The sequence below is a fragment of the Eleutherodactylus coqui genome, chromosome 2 (genome assembly GCF_035609145.1).
Source record: "Eleutherodactylus coqui strain aEleCoq1 chromosome 2, aEleCoq1.hap1, whole genome shotgun sequence".
In the NCBI taxonomy this organism is placed as follows: Eukaryota; Metazoa; Chordata; class Amphibia; order Anura; family Eleutherodactylidae; genus Eleutherodactylus; species Eleutherodactylus coqui.
Genome location: NC_089838.1, coordinates 136,942,845 through 136,959,752, shown reverse-complemented (window position 1 = coordinate 136,959,752; position 16,908 = coordinate 136,942,845). Strand labels below are relative to the sequence as shown.

The window sequence follows — 16,908 nt, the reverse complement described above, 5'->3', positions numbered from 1 at the left end:
TGCGATCGGCTACGTACTCCCTCACCATCCTTTTACAGTGCTCCCGCCGACTCAGCCTTGACTGGGGAGCGGTGACACAGTCTTGCTGGGGAGCCATAAAGCTGTCCAGGCCCTTAAAGACTGTTGCACTGCCTGGGCTGTACATGCTGCTCGATCTCCGCACCTTCCCTGCTACCTTGCCCTCGGAACTGCGCCTTCTGCCACTAGCGCTGTCGGGTGGTAATTTTACCATCAGCTTGTCCGCAAGGGTCCTGTGGTATAGCAACACTCTCGAACCCCTTTCCTCTTCGGGAATGAGAGTGGGAAGGTTCTCCTTATAGCGTGGGTCGAGCAGTGTGTACACCCAGTAATCCGTAGTGGCCAGAATGCGTGTAACGCGAGGGTCACGAGAAAGGCATCCTAACATGAAGTCAGCCATGTGTGCCAGGGTACCTGTATGCAACACATGGCTGTCTTCACTAGGAAGATCACTTTCAGGATCCTCCTCCTCCTCCTCCTCCTCCTCCTCCTCCTCCTCCTCAGGCCATACACGCTGAAATGATGACAGGCAAGCAGCATGGGTACCGTCAGCAGTGGGCCAAGCTGTCTCTTCCCCCTCCTCCTCATCCTCCTCATGCTCCTCCTCCTCCTCCTGAACGCGCTGAGATATAGACAGGAGGGTGCTCTGACTATCCAGCGACATACTGTCTTCCCCCGGCTCTGTTTCCGAGCGCAAAGCGGCTGCCTTTATGCTTTGCAGGGAACTTCTCAAGATGCATAGCAGAGGAATGGTGACGCTAATGATTGCAGCATCGCCGCTCACCACCTGGGTAGACTGCTCAAAGTTTCGAAGGACCTGGCAGATGTCTGCCAACCAGGCCCACTCTTCAGAAAATAATTGAGGAGGCTGACTCCCACTGCGCCGCCCATGTTGGAGTTGGTATTCCACTATAGCTCTACGCTGCTCATAGAGCCTGGCCAACATGTGGAGCATAGAGTTCCACCGTGTGGGCACGTCGCACAGCAGTTGGTGCACTGGCAGATTAAAGCGATGTTGCAGGGTGCGCAGGGTGGCAGCGTCCGTGTGGGACTTGCGGAAATGTGCGCAGAGCCGGCGCACCTTTCCGAGCAGGTCTGACAAGCGTGGGTAGCTTTTCAGAAGGCGCTGAACCACCAAATTAAAGACGTGGGCCAGGCATGGCACGTGCGTGAGGCTGCCGAGCTGCAGAGCCGCCACCAGGTTACGGCCGTTGTCACACACGACCATGCCCGGGTGAAGGCTCAGCGGCGCAAGCCAGCGGTCGGTCTGCTCTGTCAGACCCTGCAGCAGTTCGTGGGCCGTGTGCCTCTTATCTCCTAAGCTGAGTAGTTTCAGCACGGCCTGCTGACGCTTGCCCACCGCTGTGCTGCCACGCCGCGCGACACCGACTGCTGGCGACGTGCTGCTGCTGCTGACACATCTTGATTGCGAGACAGAGGTTGCGTAGGAGGAGGAGGAGGAGGGTGGTTTAGTGGAGAAAGCATACACCCCCGCAGATACCACCACCGAGCTGGGGCCCGCAATTCTGGGAGTGGGTAGGACGTGAGCGGTCCCAGGCTCTGACTCTGTCCCAGCCTCCACTAAATTCACCCAATGTGCCGTCAGGGAGATGTAGCGGCCCTGGCCGCCTGTGCTTGTCCACGTGTCCGTTGTTAAGTGGACCTTGGCAGTAACCGCGTTGGTGAGGGCGCATACAATGTTGCGGGAGACGTGGTCGTGCAGGGCTGGGACGGCACATCGGGAAAAGTAGTGGCGACTGGGAACTGAGTAGCGCGGGGCCGCCGCCTCCATCATACTTTTGAAGGACTCCGTTTCCACAACCCTATACGGCAGCATCTCAAGGCTGATAAATTTGGCTATGTGGACGGTTAACGCTTGAGCGTGCGGGTGCGTGGCGGCGTACTTGCGCTTGCGCTCAAACACTTGCGCTAGCGACGGCTGGACGGTGCGGTGCGAGACATTGGTGGATGGGGCCGAGGACAGCGGAGGTGAGGGTGTGGGTGCAGGCCAGGAGACGGTAGTGCCTGTGTCCTCAGAGCGGGGTTGGATCTCAGTGGCAGGTTGGGGCACAGGGGGAGAGGCAGCGGTGCAAACCGGAGGCGGTGAACGGCCTTCGTCTCACCTTGTAGGGTGCTTGGCCATCATATGTCTGCGCATGCTGGTGGTGGTGAGGCTGTTGGTGGTGGCTCCCCGGCTGATCTTGGCGCGACAAAGGTTGCACACCACTGTTCGTCGGTCGTCAGGCGTCTCTGTGAAAAACTGCCAGACCTTAGAGCACCTCGGCCTCTGCAGGGTGGCATGGCGCGAGGGGGCGCTTTGGGAAACACTTGGTGGATTATTCGGTCTGGCCCTGCCTCTAACCCTGGCCACCGCACTGCCTCTTGCAACCTGCCCTGCTGCTGCCCGTGCCTCCCCCTCTGAAGACCTGTCCTGTGTAGGCGTTGCACACCAGGTGGGGTCAGTCACCTCATCGTCCTGCTGCTCTTCCTCCGAATCCTCTGTGCGCTCCTCCCTCGGACTTACTGCCCTTACTACTACCTCACTGCAAGACAACTGTGTCTCGTCATCGTCCTCCTCACCCACTGAAAGGTCTTGAGACAGTTGCCGGAAGTCCCCAGCCTCATCCCCCGGACCCCGGGAACTTTCGAATGGTTGGGCATCAGTGACGATAAACTCCTCTGCTTGGAGAGGAACCACTGCTGCCCAATCTGAGCAGGGGCCCGAGAACAGTTCCTGGGAGTCTGCCCGCTCCTGAGCATGTGTCATTGTAGTGGAGTGAGGAGGCTGGGAGGAAGGAGGAGTAGCAGCCAGAGGATTTGGATTTGCAGCACTGGACGGCGCAGAACTGTGGGTGGAAGATAGCTTGCTCGAAGCACTTTCTGCCATCCACGACAGGACCTGCTCACACTGCTCATTTTCTAATAAAGGTCTCCCGCGTGGACCCATTAATTGGGCGATGAATGTGGGGACGCCAGAAACGTGCCTATCTCCTAATCGCGCAGCAGTCGGCTGCGATACACCTTGATCAGGAGATTGCCCTGTGCCCACACCCTCACTTGGGCCTACGCGTCCTCGGCCACGTCCACGTCCTCTAGGCTTACCCCTACCCCTCAGCATGCTGTATTACCAGTGATTTCCCAGGCAGCAAATAAATTGGCGCAAGCCTGCAGGACAAATACAATTTTTCCCTTTTTGGGAAACGGAGGGCCCACTGACTATATTCAATCAGATAAGATATGTGTTGCACAGAAATGCAGTTATATGAAGTGCAGCAGAGCGGAGACTTTTCACAGGCAGCAAATAAATTGGCGCAAGCCTGCAGGACAAATAGAATTTTTCCCTTTTTGGGAAACGGAGGGCCCACTGACTATATTCAATCAGATAAGATATGTGTTGCACAGAAATGCAGTTATATGAAGTGCAGCAGAGCGGAGACTTTTCACAGGCAGCAAATAAATTGGCGCAAGCCTGCAGGACAAATACAATTTTTCCCTTTTTGGGAAACGGAGGGCCCACTGACTATATTCAATCAGATAAGATATGTGTTGCACAGAAATGCAGTTATATGAAGTGCAGCAGAGTGGAGACTTTTCACAGGCAGCAAATAAATTGGCGCAAGCCTGCAGGACAAATACAATTTTTCCCTTTTTGGAAAACGGAGGGCCCACTGACTATATTCAATCAGATAAGATATGTGTTGCACAGAAATGCAGTTATATGAAGTGCAGCAGAGCGGAGACTTTTCACAGGCAGCAAATAAATTGGCGCAAGCCTGCAGGACAAATACAATTTTTCCCTTTTTGGGAAACGGAGGGCCCACTGACTATATTCAATCAGATAAGATATGTGTTGCACAGAAATGCAGTTATATGAAGTGCAGCAGAGTGGAGACTTTTCACAGGCAGCAAATAAATTGGCGCAAGCCTGCAGGACAAATACAATTTTTCCCTTTTTGGAAAACGGAGGGCCCACTGACTATATTCAATCAGATAAGATATGTGTTGCACAGAAATGCAGTTATATGAAGTGCAGCAGAGCGGAGACTTTTCACAGGCAGCAAATAAATTGGCGCAAGCCTGCAGGACAAATACAATTTTTCCCTTTTTGGGAAACGGAGGGCCCACTGACTATATTCAATCAGATAAGATATGTGTTGCACAGAAATGCAGTTATATGAAGTGCAGCAGAGCGGAGACTTTTCACAGGCAGCAAATAAATTGGCGCAAGCCTGCAGTACAAATACAATTTTTCCCTTTTTGGGAAACGGAGGGCCCACTGACTATATTCAATCAGATAAGATATGTGTTGCACAGAAATGCAGTTATATGAAGTGCAGCAGAGCGGAGACTTTTCACAGGCAGCAAATAAATTGGCGCAAGCCTGCAGGGCAAATACAATTTTTCCCTTTTTGGGAAACGGAGGGCCCACTGACTATATTCAATCAGATAAGATATGTGTTGCACAGAAATGCAGTTATATGAAGTGCAGCAGAGCGGAGACTTTTCACAGGCAGCAAATAAATTGGCGCAAGCCTGCAGGACAAATACAATTTTTCCCTTTTTGGGAAACGAAGGGCCCACTGACTATATTCAATCAGATAAGATATGTGTTGCACAGAAATGCAGTTATATAAGGTGCAGCAGAGCGGAGACTTTTCACAGGCAGCAAATAAATTGGCGCAAGCCTGCAGGACAAATACAATTTTTCCCTTTTTGGGAAACGGAGGGCCCACTGACTATATTCAATCAATAATGTATGTCTTCTGGCCCTGCCTACACAATTCTCTCCCTGTAGTATTACTGCAAGGCGCAATGCTCTGCAGACAGACGATTTTGAAAAGAAAAAAATATGCAACACTGCTAACAGCAGCCTGCACAGTACTGCACACGGATAGATGTGGCCTTAAGAAGGACCGTTGGGGTTCTTGAAGCCTACACTCACTCCTAACACTCTCCCTACCTAACCACCACTTCTGTTTCTGTAGTATTACTGCAAGGCGCAATGCTCTGCAGACTGCCGATTTTGAAAAAAAAAAATTTGTGCAACACTGCTAACAGCACCCTCCACAGTACTGCACACGGATAGATGTGGCCCTGAGAAGGACCATTGGGGTTCTTGAAGCCTACACTCACTCCTAACACTCTCCCTAGAGCAGCACCAGCAGCAGCACTTTCCCTCAGCTAACTCACAAGGCATCTGAGGCGAGCCGCGGGAGGGGCCGATTTTTATACTCGGGTGACATCTGATCTCCCCAGCCACTCACAGCAGGGGGGTGGTATAGGGCTTGAACGTCACAGGGGGAAGTTGTAATGCCTTCCCTGTCTTTCAATTGGCCAGAAAAGTGCGCTAACGTCTCAGAGAGGAAACTGAAAGTAACCCGAACACCGCGTGGTGCTCGTTAAGAGTAACGAGCATCCCGAACACCCTAATATTCGCACGAATATCAAGCTCGGACGAGTACGTTCGCTCATCTGTATTAAAAACATGAAATTATACAGCCATGGAATTCAAAAGAGTTATTTTCGGGTGTAAATGTGAAGCTGTTAAAACAAGTAGTTAAAAAGGATATTATTCCAATATAATAGGCTTGGGAGTAAAAGAGATTATATGCCAAAATCTTCACAGATTACAATGAAAGGTAACAGCTATACATAAAAAAACATAGGAGCCAACACTCACTACAGGTCATAATCACAGCTCACCCCCTCCCACACAGCTCACAGAGCATGCCCACATGTCTCTCCCATAGAAGTCATCCCCCGATTGTTCTCTTGATATCCATGTAGCTGTTGTAAAGACAATCTCCGAACTGGTGTTGATATAGCAGAGTAGCAGTTTGGAATGGCTACTGCCATAATCATGTACAGATAACAGAGCTAACAAAATCTACAATCAGAAAATAAAAAACAGATTAGAAAAAATATGTATCAGTATCTGTTTTTAATGTTTTCTAGTAAAAACAAATCTAGATGAAACATTGACATTAGAGAGGAAAAGACTGGTCAGGGGGAAGTGAGTAATATTTAGTCATTTTATTGTAGTGATCCAACCACACCCAAAACCACGTCGTCATAGCTGTTAAGGAACATGAGTAAACAGAGATAAAAAAATTCATAAAGGCACAGAGTTCTGTGGAGTAGATGTGGAGCCGTGAAAAATAATGATATGAGTTATATCTAATTGAAATACACTCATTGTAGAAAAAAGAAATCAAGCATCTAGAAGGAGTTGTCAAAATGGAATGAAACTTTCTATGTGTGATTGTAACATTGATATAAGTAATTACAATATCAGAGCAAAAGCATAATTTATTTTGGAACACTGACCCCTTAAAGGGAGGCTCTAGTACCCTGTTGTACCGCCTCTAGCTTGGATACAAGATGTGATGCATGCAGGCATGGAGGCTCTAGTACCCTGTGGTACCGCGTCTAGCTTGGATACAAGATGTGATGCATGCAGGCATTGAGGCTCTACTACCCTGTTGTACCACCTCTGCTTGGGTACAAGATGTGATATAGACGGGCATGAAGGCTATAGTACCCTGTTGTACCACCTCTGCTTGGATACAAGATATGTTACATGCAGGCATAGAGGCATACAAGTTCTGTATGGTATCCTGCCTCATATCAGTCTACATTTGCTGTAACTGAGCCTCTAGATTGTGTAAACTCATAGGTTGTCAATGTTGGCATCCCAGATGGTTCCATACATGTTCTATTGGAGAAAAATCTGATGACCCTGCTGGCCACAGAAGTGTGACAATGTTGTGGCTACAGGTTATCCATTAATATATTACTGAGCTGTCACTCTCCTCCTTACCACTATTAGGGGTGACTGATTGTCATATGCTATTGCCCCTCAGACCATCAAACCAGCATTGGGGGTCAGTGTGCTGATCCAAAGTAGAGGCAGGATTGAGGCGCTCACCCCTAGGTCGCCAGAAATGAACATAGCCGTCGTCAGTGCCCAAACTAAATCTGGATTTGTCACTGAAGACAACTTGGTTCAGTTTTATTACTCATGAGACCACTGCAAAAGAAGCCAACAGTGGGTGTCAAAGGCAGTACATGTAATGGGCAAATGTCCTTCAGCCAAGTGCCTGGAAATAGTTCCAACAGACACAGGGGTATAACGATGGTGCACCTTTCTCTGGAAAGCGTACAATGAACAGTTGGAGCTTCTTGTGCTCGTCGGACGATCAGACCATCCTCTCTACTGGTTATCTGTCATGCACCCACTGTTCTCAATACCTTTTAGTAGTCCGCACAGAACGGTGCAGGGGGTGGACAATTCATCGATACGACCATCCAGCTTATATTTATATTTTATTGATGATTGAGATAATGGATAGATTTGTAGTGCATTTTTCAGACACATTTTGACAGATTCCCATCATATGTGCATTCACTTTATACGAACTATGATTTCCATGTATAGAATATGTCTTTATCAATCAAGATAAAGTTGACATGTAATATTTTATTAGTGAGTAAGTGAGCTAAAGCAAGCAGAGACAGCACAGAGTGGCAGACGTGGTTAATATTTAGCTCAGTGCTATAATTGCATATCCACCTAGTGCAGTAGTCATTTTCTCAGTTTCACTGTAGGTTCAGCTTCATTACAGCCACTGAAAATGGCAGGAGTCAGCTCATGTTTGAAGTATTCTATGTTCATATTTAACTTTTTATTCTGGGTAAGTTACTATTTACCAAACTGTATGTGTCTTTCTATAATAACAGATTTGTGTTTATCAATGTAGCAAGTATAGTGTATTACTATATGACATGCAGGACACATCTGCATCTTAGCTGTGCCAAAGAGAAACATTCGCCCCTAAAATGAGGCTTCTACCTTTTGTTTTTTTTGCCTACCTCTGTACCAACATTAGGGGGTAATAGGCTGAGCTGGATAGACACAAGTGTTTTTTTCAACCTAAAATAGTATGTTGCTATTTGTATTTATATGAAAATTCAGCTCTGCTACATCTGTATTTATTTGTTTTGTTTCATTTTGAATACATTAGGATTTTGTTTGTATTGTAAATTCTCTATTTTGAATTTTAACCATTATGTCAATTTTATGGACTTGTAAACCTAATAGCGATGAACTGCTCTAAAATTCACAGCTAAAATTGACTTTAGATAAAGGATGGCATCCGACTAATCTATTAACACCAAAAGTGCCCAAAGGGCGAGAAAGACCCCAGTTGAATATCCTCATTAAAATCAATTTGTTATTGAACTAAATGAATATACTACAAGGCATAGAAATTTAAAAAAACACATACCTAGCAAACCTGGGAGCACTAAGCTACCTATAATATATATCAGTCAATGCTGCTGCTATATGCTGTATACTGTGCCTTACAGAGCTCTATTAAATAACTACTATAGTATCTATATAAGATATCATGCAGGTCACTGCTGCAAACTAATGAGTCTGCCTAAATAATATTGCCAGGTCAGCATGTTTGAGCTAAAAGAAATATAACCTCCCCCCTCCAACATGTTTCGTCAACGTAGTGGTGTCCTCAGGGGTCGGGGACTCTAGTGGCCTCTAATAATTGTTTACATTTTAGAGCCTGAGGAACTTTTTGTATACTTTATGGATCCTACCAATGTAAGCATATATATAGTTATTTGTTGTGTCCTATATAAAGTGTCAAGTCATTCTTAGGGTTCTTTCACATTGGCACTTTCTTTTTATGTTGTTTGGCTCCAGGTTGGATACATCCTTTATTTTAAGGTAGTGAGAATCTGTGCAGGGATTCAGTCTCCATAGATCCTGTAATATTAACAAACAAAGACGCAGGGCGGTAACCCAAGAGTCATGGAAAGCACCAATATCTCTGGCTACAAGTAGTTAGGTAGTTAGGCCTCTTAAATCTAAGTATGCCCGTGGTTGTAGAGTCTCATTCTAGTTTATGGTCTTACTGGAATATTCTAAATATTAACCCCTTTCCAATTTCTGCACATCACACCATTATCATGTTGTGCATATGCACTTTTTGACACAATTAGCCCCCAGCTTTATAGCCACGTTTACCAAGTTTACCATGTAGTAAATTGTAGCATGTATATATCATAACAATAAACTTTCCACCATATTTCTTAATGCCGACAGTGATTTTATGGAAATGTAACAGATTTTTCGAATTTTCCTACTATACGAAAGCACATGTCTGCCCACCACCTCCATTAATCCACTCTCCATCTGTGCACAGACAGGCCCACGGAGCAGAGTACACCACGCGCATCGAATAAAAAAGTCCAGCGTCACAATAGAGTCCCAATAAAATACCCTGTCTTTATTAGAAAGGGGTATAAAATGTTCCAACAAGGAACATCAGCCACAGCCGTTGGAGTTGATGTAACTTATATGGAGATTTTTGATTCTTTTCTAATAAAGACCAGATATCTTACTGGGACTTGGCCGTGACATTGGACTTTTTTCTTTGATGTTTATAAGAATTTTCCTGAAACCTCTGGATGTTTTATTTTTTGTAGTGGAGTGTGGCTGCACAGAGGCAATAGATTAATGCACATTCAAGGAAGTAAGTGAACAGAGAATGCACAGTTATTCACAAAAAGCGTTGCTTTAAGTAATATTTAACAGAATCAGGCGTTACACCCTGAACATTACACACACTTGGATCCATTCATTTAGTTTTACCTGTAAAGAAAGAAGATAAGATTAGCATGCATTCTTGGCAGGGAAATTACCCTTTGTTAGTTTCTGTTGCCTACACTGTATCTCTGTTAGAGGATGGCCAATAAAAGCATGTGCCCTATAGCATTCTATCTGCTAACTGCATGTACTCTTGTGATAATGCTTTAGGGCTCGGTCAGACAAGCTTTTTTTTTTGTGCATGAATAGCCATGTGAAAAAAATGCACATCACATGTAGAAAAATTGCATGAATGGGTGCATTTGCACTTGCATGTCCTATCTTTTGCAGGTGCGATTTTTTCGCACTTGCAAATATTGGACATGTTCTAATAGAGCCGCTTTTTTTCACGCACCTATGTGTGAAAAAAACACTCGTCTGACCACGGCCTTAGGGCTCAGTCATACGGGCATTTGTACGTGATCCGCACGTATTCCCGTGCGGAAAAACGTCCACACCTGTCAAAAAAAGAACATATGAGTGGCAATGGAGCTGGCCATGCGGATTTTTGTCCACACGCAGTGCAAGCATTTTTTCTGCGCGGAAATATGCGCAAATCGCTGCCCGTGTGACTGAGCTCTTAAGCTTCCTGTTCCCAACCAAGTAACATTAAAAAAGTATGGACAGTCATGTCAAACCTTAACAAGGACATCAGAATACTGGCTCTATGTTATACATTATATTCAGTTCAGGCTGCTGACTGATCATATGGACCCATAAGCAGTCCTTGTGCCATTATATGAGGACTATGTGTGACACTATATTCTCTCCTACAAGCAATGTTTCTAAGGAAGCAAATCTCTATAATACAGCATCCTATGAGCGGGCCATGATCATTCGTCTTGTTGATTCTCTCAGATTGTGTGACCAAAAAAACTCTAATGCCTCCATGTAAAAGCAGAGGCTCATAAAGGTACCACTGATAAAATTCTATAGATGTTGTATAACAGATGTGTGACACAGACACATAGATCCATAATACATGAGGCCTAAATATAATATTTGGACTCAGCATAACTAACCGTAGTGGTTATTATCCAAATTAAGTACTCTGTATTGCATCAAACTTCAAACAAAATATTTAAATATTATAGTTGGGCTCTTCACCCATTCTACGTCTTTTATGAGGTGACAAGTTCTAAATGGTTACCACATTTGGACTGTCAGCCAACACCATTGTCCATAATACCAATAAAAGTACTTAAGGATTATTTCTTCATGCTCCTGTAGAAGAATTCTCATTTCTCACACAGTGGTTTATAGTATTGATACAGGTTGAAGTTATAAAAAACTTTTCTTCCAAGTCCAGGCCAATTAGCTCTAATTATTGCATGGTTTATAATGCAGAAAGGACAACCGGTAACAGTATAGTGTGTTGCGATGAAAGAAATCAAAATGTTCCAAACCGAAAATCTGTTATGTAAAGCATTGCCTTCTTATGGCTGAATTCTTCATATTACTTCAGACACAAATATCCAAACACTTTGCCTGGAATAAACTAAAATGATCATACCTTCTCTATAAATCCTTTCAAAAAATCATTGCATGACTTTATGTGCATAAACTCTTATACATAATGGTCATCGGCTGTCATATTTGTCAACCAATGCCATTATAATTGCAATAAATCATGTTAGACAACCAACATTTTTTTCGTATTGTTAAAATTAACATGTGCATACTCTAAAATGAATTATGTGGATGATGTGGTCAACTTTAACATGCTATCCCATTGTAATGCTTCTCGTTATACCCAGTAAACAGTCACCTAATTTGCAATAAAGACGTCTGACAACCTTGCAATCCAAGCCAAGTACACTGGAAGCAAGTGTTCTAAACTTTCCCAATGTGAAATACAGACACTTTGCGTTGGCGAACACTTTGGTTCTATTATGGATAATATAACAATCCAATGCTTACTAAAGCTCGTAAAAATCTTGCTGTGATCTCATTGCTGGCTGGTCTTGGTGCCATGTTCTTTTTTTAATCCGACAGCATTCAACCAAACAGAGTTTGCTTTTAGTGAAACCCAAAGTCAATAAAAAAAAAGCTCCCGTTAACTAAAAATTCACGTTTTGCTAGGGTTAGCTTTGCACCCCCAAGTGATATTGACATAGGGTCCCAATTAGGACATGTAAAGAGGGTGAGTATATTGAGGGTCTCTCCATGCTCTATACTGATTGTATCCTCAGTGATCTGGCTGTAGTTTATGCTTAATACACTTTACTCCCTCATCCCATCCATTCCTTGTGATCATCTACACTATAGACTTAAACGGAAAACAAGGCTTCAGTTTTGGTTGAAGCTATGGAAGAAATATGGGCATAAAATGTCTGATCTTATATACATTAGGACAGACGTTTGAGTAAATCAGTGTGAGATGACATTTAATTAAGAATGGTAGTAGATACGCATCAGATGTTTAACTAGAAAGAGAGAGCAAGAGCGAGAGGGGGAAAGAGAGAGAGAGAACGCAATGTTATGTAGGCAGTACATCTGAGACATTTATTATCAGCAGTAGGCTAGATAATGCAAAGATCAATTATTTTTATGACTTTGGTACTTTGTATGAGCTGGGGTATCCATGCAACAAATATACAAGCAATACAGGCATATAACATCTACTTATACGGTTATGGAGCCTTTATGATTCTTTAAAGACCCCTTTTCTCTAAATTTCTCTGTGTTTGACAGAATCAAGGAATGGTAGAGTTGGAAGGGGCCTCTAGGGTCATCTGGTCCAACCCCCTGCTCAATGCAGGATTCAATAAATCATCCAAGACAGATATTTGTCCAGCCTTTGTTTGAACACTTTCATTGAAGGAGAACTCACCACCTCCCTTGGTAACCTGTTCCACTCATTAATCATCCTCACTGTCAGAAAGTTTTTTCCAATATCTAATTTGTGTCTCCCCCCTTTCAGTTTCATCCCACTGCTTCTAGTCTTTCCTTGTGCAAATGAGAATAGGGCTGATGTATCTGCACTGTGACAGCCTTTCAGATATTTGTAGACAGCTATTAAGTCTCCTCTCAGCCTTCTATTTTGCAAGCTAAACATTCCCAGATCCTTTAACCGTTCTTCATAGGACACGATTTGCAGACCGAACACCATCTTGGTAACTCTTCTCTGAACTTGCTCCAGTTTGTCGGTCTTTTTTAAAATAGGGTGCCCATAACTGGACTCAGTATTTAGATTCGGTCTGACTAAGGAAGAGTAGAGGGGGATAATTACCTAATGTGATCTAGACTCTATGCTTCTCTTAAAACATCCCAGAATTGTGTTTGCCTTTTTGGCTGCTGCATCACATTGTTGACTCATGTTCAGTCTATGATCTATTAGTATACCCAAGTCTTTTTCACAGATACTGCTGCTTAGCCCAATTTCTCCCATTCTGTATGTGCTTTTTTCATTTTTCTTGCCCAGATGTAGGACTTTGCATTTCTGCTTGTTAAATACCCTTCTGTTAGTCACCACCCCCTGTGCAAGCTTTTCTAGATCGTTTTAAATACTCTCTCTCTCTTCCCTAGTGTTAGCTTATAGCTATCCTTCCTAGCTTTGTGTCGTCTGCAAATTTGATCGGTTTCCCATCAATTCCCTCCTCCAGATCATTTATAAAAATGTTTGGTCCAGGACAGAGCCTTGTGGTACCCCACAGTTTATTGTGTAGTTGTGCATCCTTTTGCAGCTATAACAGTTTACACTGTTCTGTAAAGGCTTTCCACAAAATTTTCGTGAGTGTTGGAATTTCTGCGCATTCAGCCAAAATGGCATTTGTAAGGTCAGGCACTAATGTTTGATGAGAAAGTCTGGCTGGCAATCAGGATTCCAGTTCATCCCAAAATGGCTTGATGAGGTTAACATCAGGGCTCGGCACACACCATTGGAATTCCTTCACAACAAAGTTGTCAAATCATGTCTTTATGGACCTCACTTTGTGAATAGGGGCACAGTCATGATGGAATAAAAAGGGCCTTCTCAAACTATTGCCACAAAATTATGTAAAATGTTGGAGGAAGGGACCTGGCCAAAACTCGGAAAAACAGCCCCACAGTGGGAAATATGCATTTGGATAGGTAGTGTTCTTCAAGCAACCACCAAACTCAGATTCCTCCATCAGGCTGCCAAAAAGTAAGACTTGATAATCATCCCAAAGAACAACTTTCCTCTGTTTCAGAGTCTAGCATCAGTGTGCCTTACATCAGCCAACACCTGGGATTCTGTATGGTTACCTTCAGTTTGTGTGGAACTGCTTGATCATGGAAATCCATTTCCTGAAGAACAAAACATACAGTTGTGTTGATATCACTCCCAGTGAAAGTTTGAAACTTTGTAGTGAGTAAAGACAGAGAAAATAGATGACTTTTACTTGCCATTGGCTTCAGCACTTATTGACTCAGCTCTGTGAGTTTCTGTGGTCTACTGTTTCATGGCTGAGTTGTTCGCTTGCACTTCACAATAAAAACACTTTTGCAGGTCAGAAATTTTGTGAACTGACTTGTGGAGCAATGACATTCTATGATCGCGCCATGTTTAAAGAGTAGCTGCACTTACAATTAACTTTTGGCATATCATAAAGACATGTCAAAAGTATTGATCAGTTGAGGTCTCGCTGCTGAGACCCCTGCTGATCGCTAGAACAAGGGGGCTGCAGTCTTTATCTAAGTGCTGTGTCCCCTCAGCTGTCTTTGCTGCCTTTGGCTTCTTTTGGCAGCTGCAGATGGCCCACATAGAGGTCTATAGAAAGAAAGCGCTATACATCTCTTTATGACCATGTTCAGCTTTTGGGAGGAGCTGAACAGCAATGAAGACACCTGAGGGGGCATAGCGTTCAAGCGATCTGCAGCGGTCTCAACAATTATAACCCGCTGATCAATATTTTGACATGTCTCTATTACACAGCTGTGAGCTTGATTTTATGCACTTGCATCCTGAAAATGGCTATAAAACAAACAGGTATTAAAAAGTCGCAAAACTTAGCGCAAGACTTGTTTGTGCAAAAACTAGAGATGAGCGAGTATACTTGCTAAAGGCAATTGCTCGAGCGAACATTGCCTCTAGCGAGTACCTGCCCGCTCGAGACTGAAGGTTCGGGTGCCGGCGGCGGGCGGGGAGCTGCGGGGGAGAGCGGGGCGCAACGGAGGGGAGATCTCTCTCTCCCTCTCTCCGCTACCTCCTGCTGACTGCCGCTACTCACTGCTCCCCCGCGCCGGTATCCGAACCGTCAGTCTCGAGCGAGGAGATACTCGCTAAGGGTAATGCTCGCTCGAGCAATTGCCTTTAGTGAGTATACTCGCTCATCTCTAGCAAAAACCTGAAATATTTTTGTAGTCTACACCTAGCCATGCCACTGGCTTGTTAGATGCGGGTTTTGCAGCCCTGAATTGGCACATTTCTGTATAATTTACATCAGAAACTGACTTAACTTATGCCAGAAATCTAATCCCGCTCCTAGAGGACATGGATTTCTGTGCGGGTGCCGAAACTGCCCAAGATGCACCAGCTTATTATACAACGGTCTTTAAAAATCTCTCCCTATATATCTGGTCATATTTAAGTCACATTTGTGGAATATCTAACAACATTTTAAATGATTTAACAGAATATTTTTTTATGTTTCGTTTTGCAGTTATGTGGTTGCATTATTCTGGGAATCTCCATATGGATTCGTGTCAGTTCAAGTGCTCAGTCTGTAAGTAACAGTGAAGAAGACAGAAATGTATAATTCATTCCATTCATATCATTACATAACAGAACTTACACCACTGCATATACACCTTGCATTTGCAAGCATCTCTAGTACAACCTATATGCATATTGGGCTTTGAGCCTAATTATGGGTAACACTATCATGTCACATCAAATTAGTGCTCTTCGATTCTACTAGCAATGTCCCATTTACACGGGACGATGTCACTGCTAAGGTTGTCAGCGCTCGTGCAGAGCATTTAAACAGACCGGCTTTACTGCTGGATTGCGGGCTTTCCGCTCAGCGCTTTACTTTCTACGTGAAGCGTTGAGTGGGGAGCGTTTCCACGATCCAGCGAGGACTTTTATGCTGTCTGAAAGTCAGCAACAACGAATAGTAAAGATTTTTTTGCATTTACACTGGACGATTATCGCTCAAATTCGTTCATTTAAACAAATTTTGAGCGATAATTGACCCGTGTAAAGGGCCCTTAAATTGTTGATCCTATAGCCAATGACTATTGAGAACTGTTTGTATCACATCCGACTGCTGTTTCCATTACTGATCTACTATGCAAGGGAAGCTAAAGTAACACGACACCTTTTTGCAGAAGCTGTATTAGGAAAATGTAGTATTTGGGTATATTCACACAGGCGAGAATTCTGAGCGAATTCTGTCTGTGTCCAAGATGGACAAAAGGGAAAAAGCAAAGAAAAAGAACCCATTCATTCGAATGGGTTCATTCACACTAGTGATTTTTCTCTTGGACCTATAGTCTAACTTTGAAAAATTGCTACATGTCCTATTCTGGGCCACATCTCAGACAGTATTAGGACATATAATGTGCATATTGGACAGCATATGGGCGAGGTGTCCATGTGCTGTCTGTTGCGAGTTGTGCCTGTAAATCTTGAGTACATCTCTTCTCTCGGCTATGTGAATATGGCCTTACATGTTGCCCTTTTAAATACTCTTTACTGTGACTAATAGATGCCGTTCCCTTCTCCATTCTTTATATGTCAAAACAGGGTATATAGAAAGGGTCTGTCTTGATGTCATTGCCCCTTTTAACATATATGGATTTCCATTCATTTATTTATTTTTTTGCTCATGTTAATTTTTCCATTTTTTTATAGCACCTTAACATTCAAGAAGGTTTGCTTTATGCCGTTGATGTCATGATAGCAGTGGGAGCCATAATCATGGTGCTTGGATTCTTTGGATGCTGTGGTGCTATGAGAGAAAGTCGTTGCCTTCTTCTTTTGGTATGAATTTTTGCCAGTTCATATATATACTGCCTGGATTTACACACAAGAAAGCAAGTGGCGTGGTTATCATGTGATTAAAATCCATAAAATATATATATTCCAGCGTCACCACAATGCAACATACCAGCACTACCATACCCCTTCAGTAAAAACTAAGTGCAAAGAAAGAAGACATTTTTAACTAAAATTCCACTAGTGTCAGGGCTGTATGAACAGGTGATGCCGCCATAGGCACAGGATCCAAATACGCCCCATTTAAGGCTAGGAT

At 43.9% G+C, this 16,908-nt stretch overlaps 1 protein-coding gene across 1 annotated transcript in view; it reads left to right on the top strand.

Annotated features, from left to right (window-relative positions):
• Positions 1 to 7,652: 7,652 nt before the first annotated feature.
• The window catches only part of TSPAN8 (tetraspanin 8), a 22,197-nt gene continuing 12,941 nt past the window's right edge, over positions 7,653 to 16,908 (top strand). Inside the window, exons 1-3 of the mRNA XM_066589873.1 lie at positions 7,653 to 7,712; positions 15,313 to 15,375; positions 16,509 to 16,637. Coding sequence (XP_066445970.1) covers positions 7,653 to 7,712; positions 15,313 to 15,375; positions 16,509 to 16,637 — 252 coding nt within the window. The remainder of the gene's footprint in view (positions 7,713 to 15,312; positions 15,376 to 16,508; positions 16,638 to 16,908) is intronic.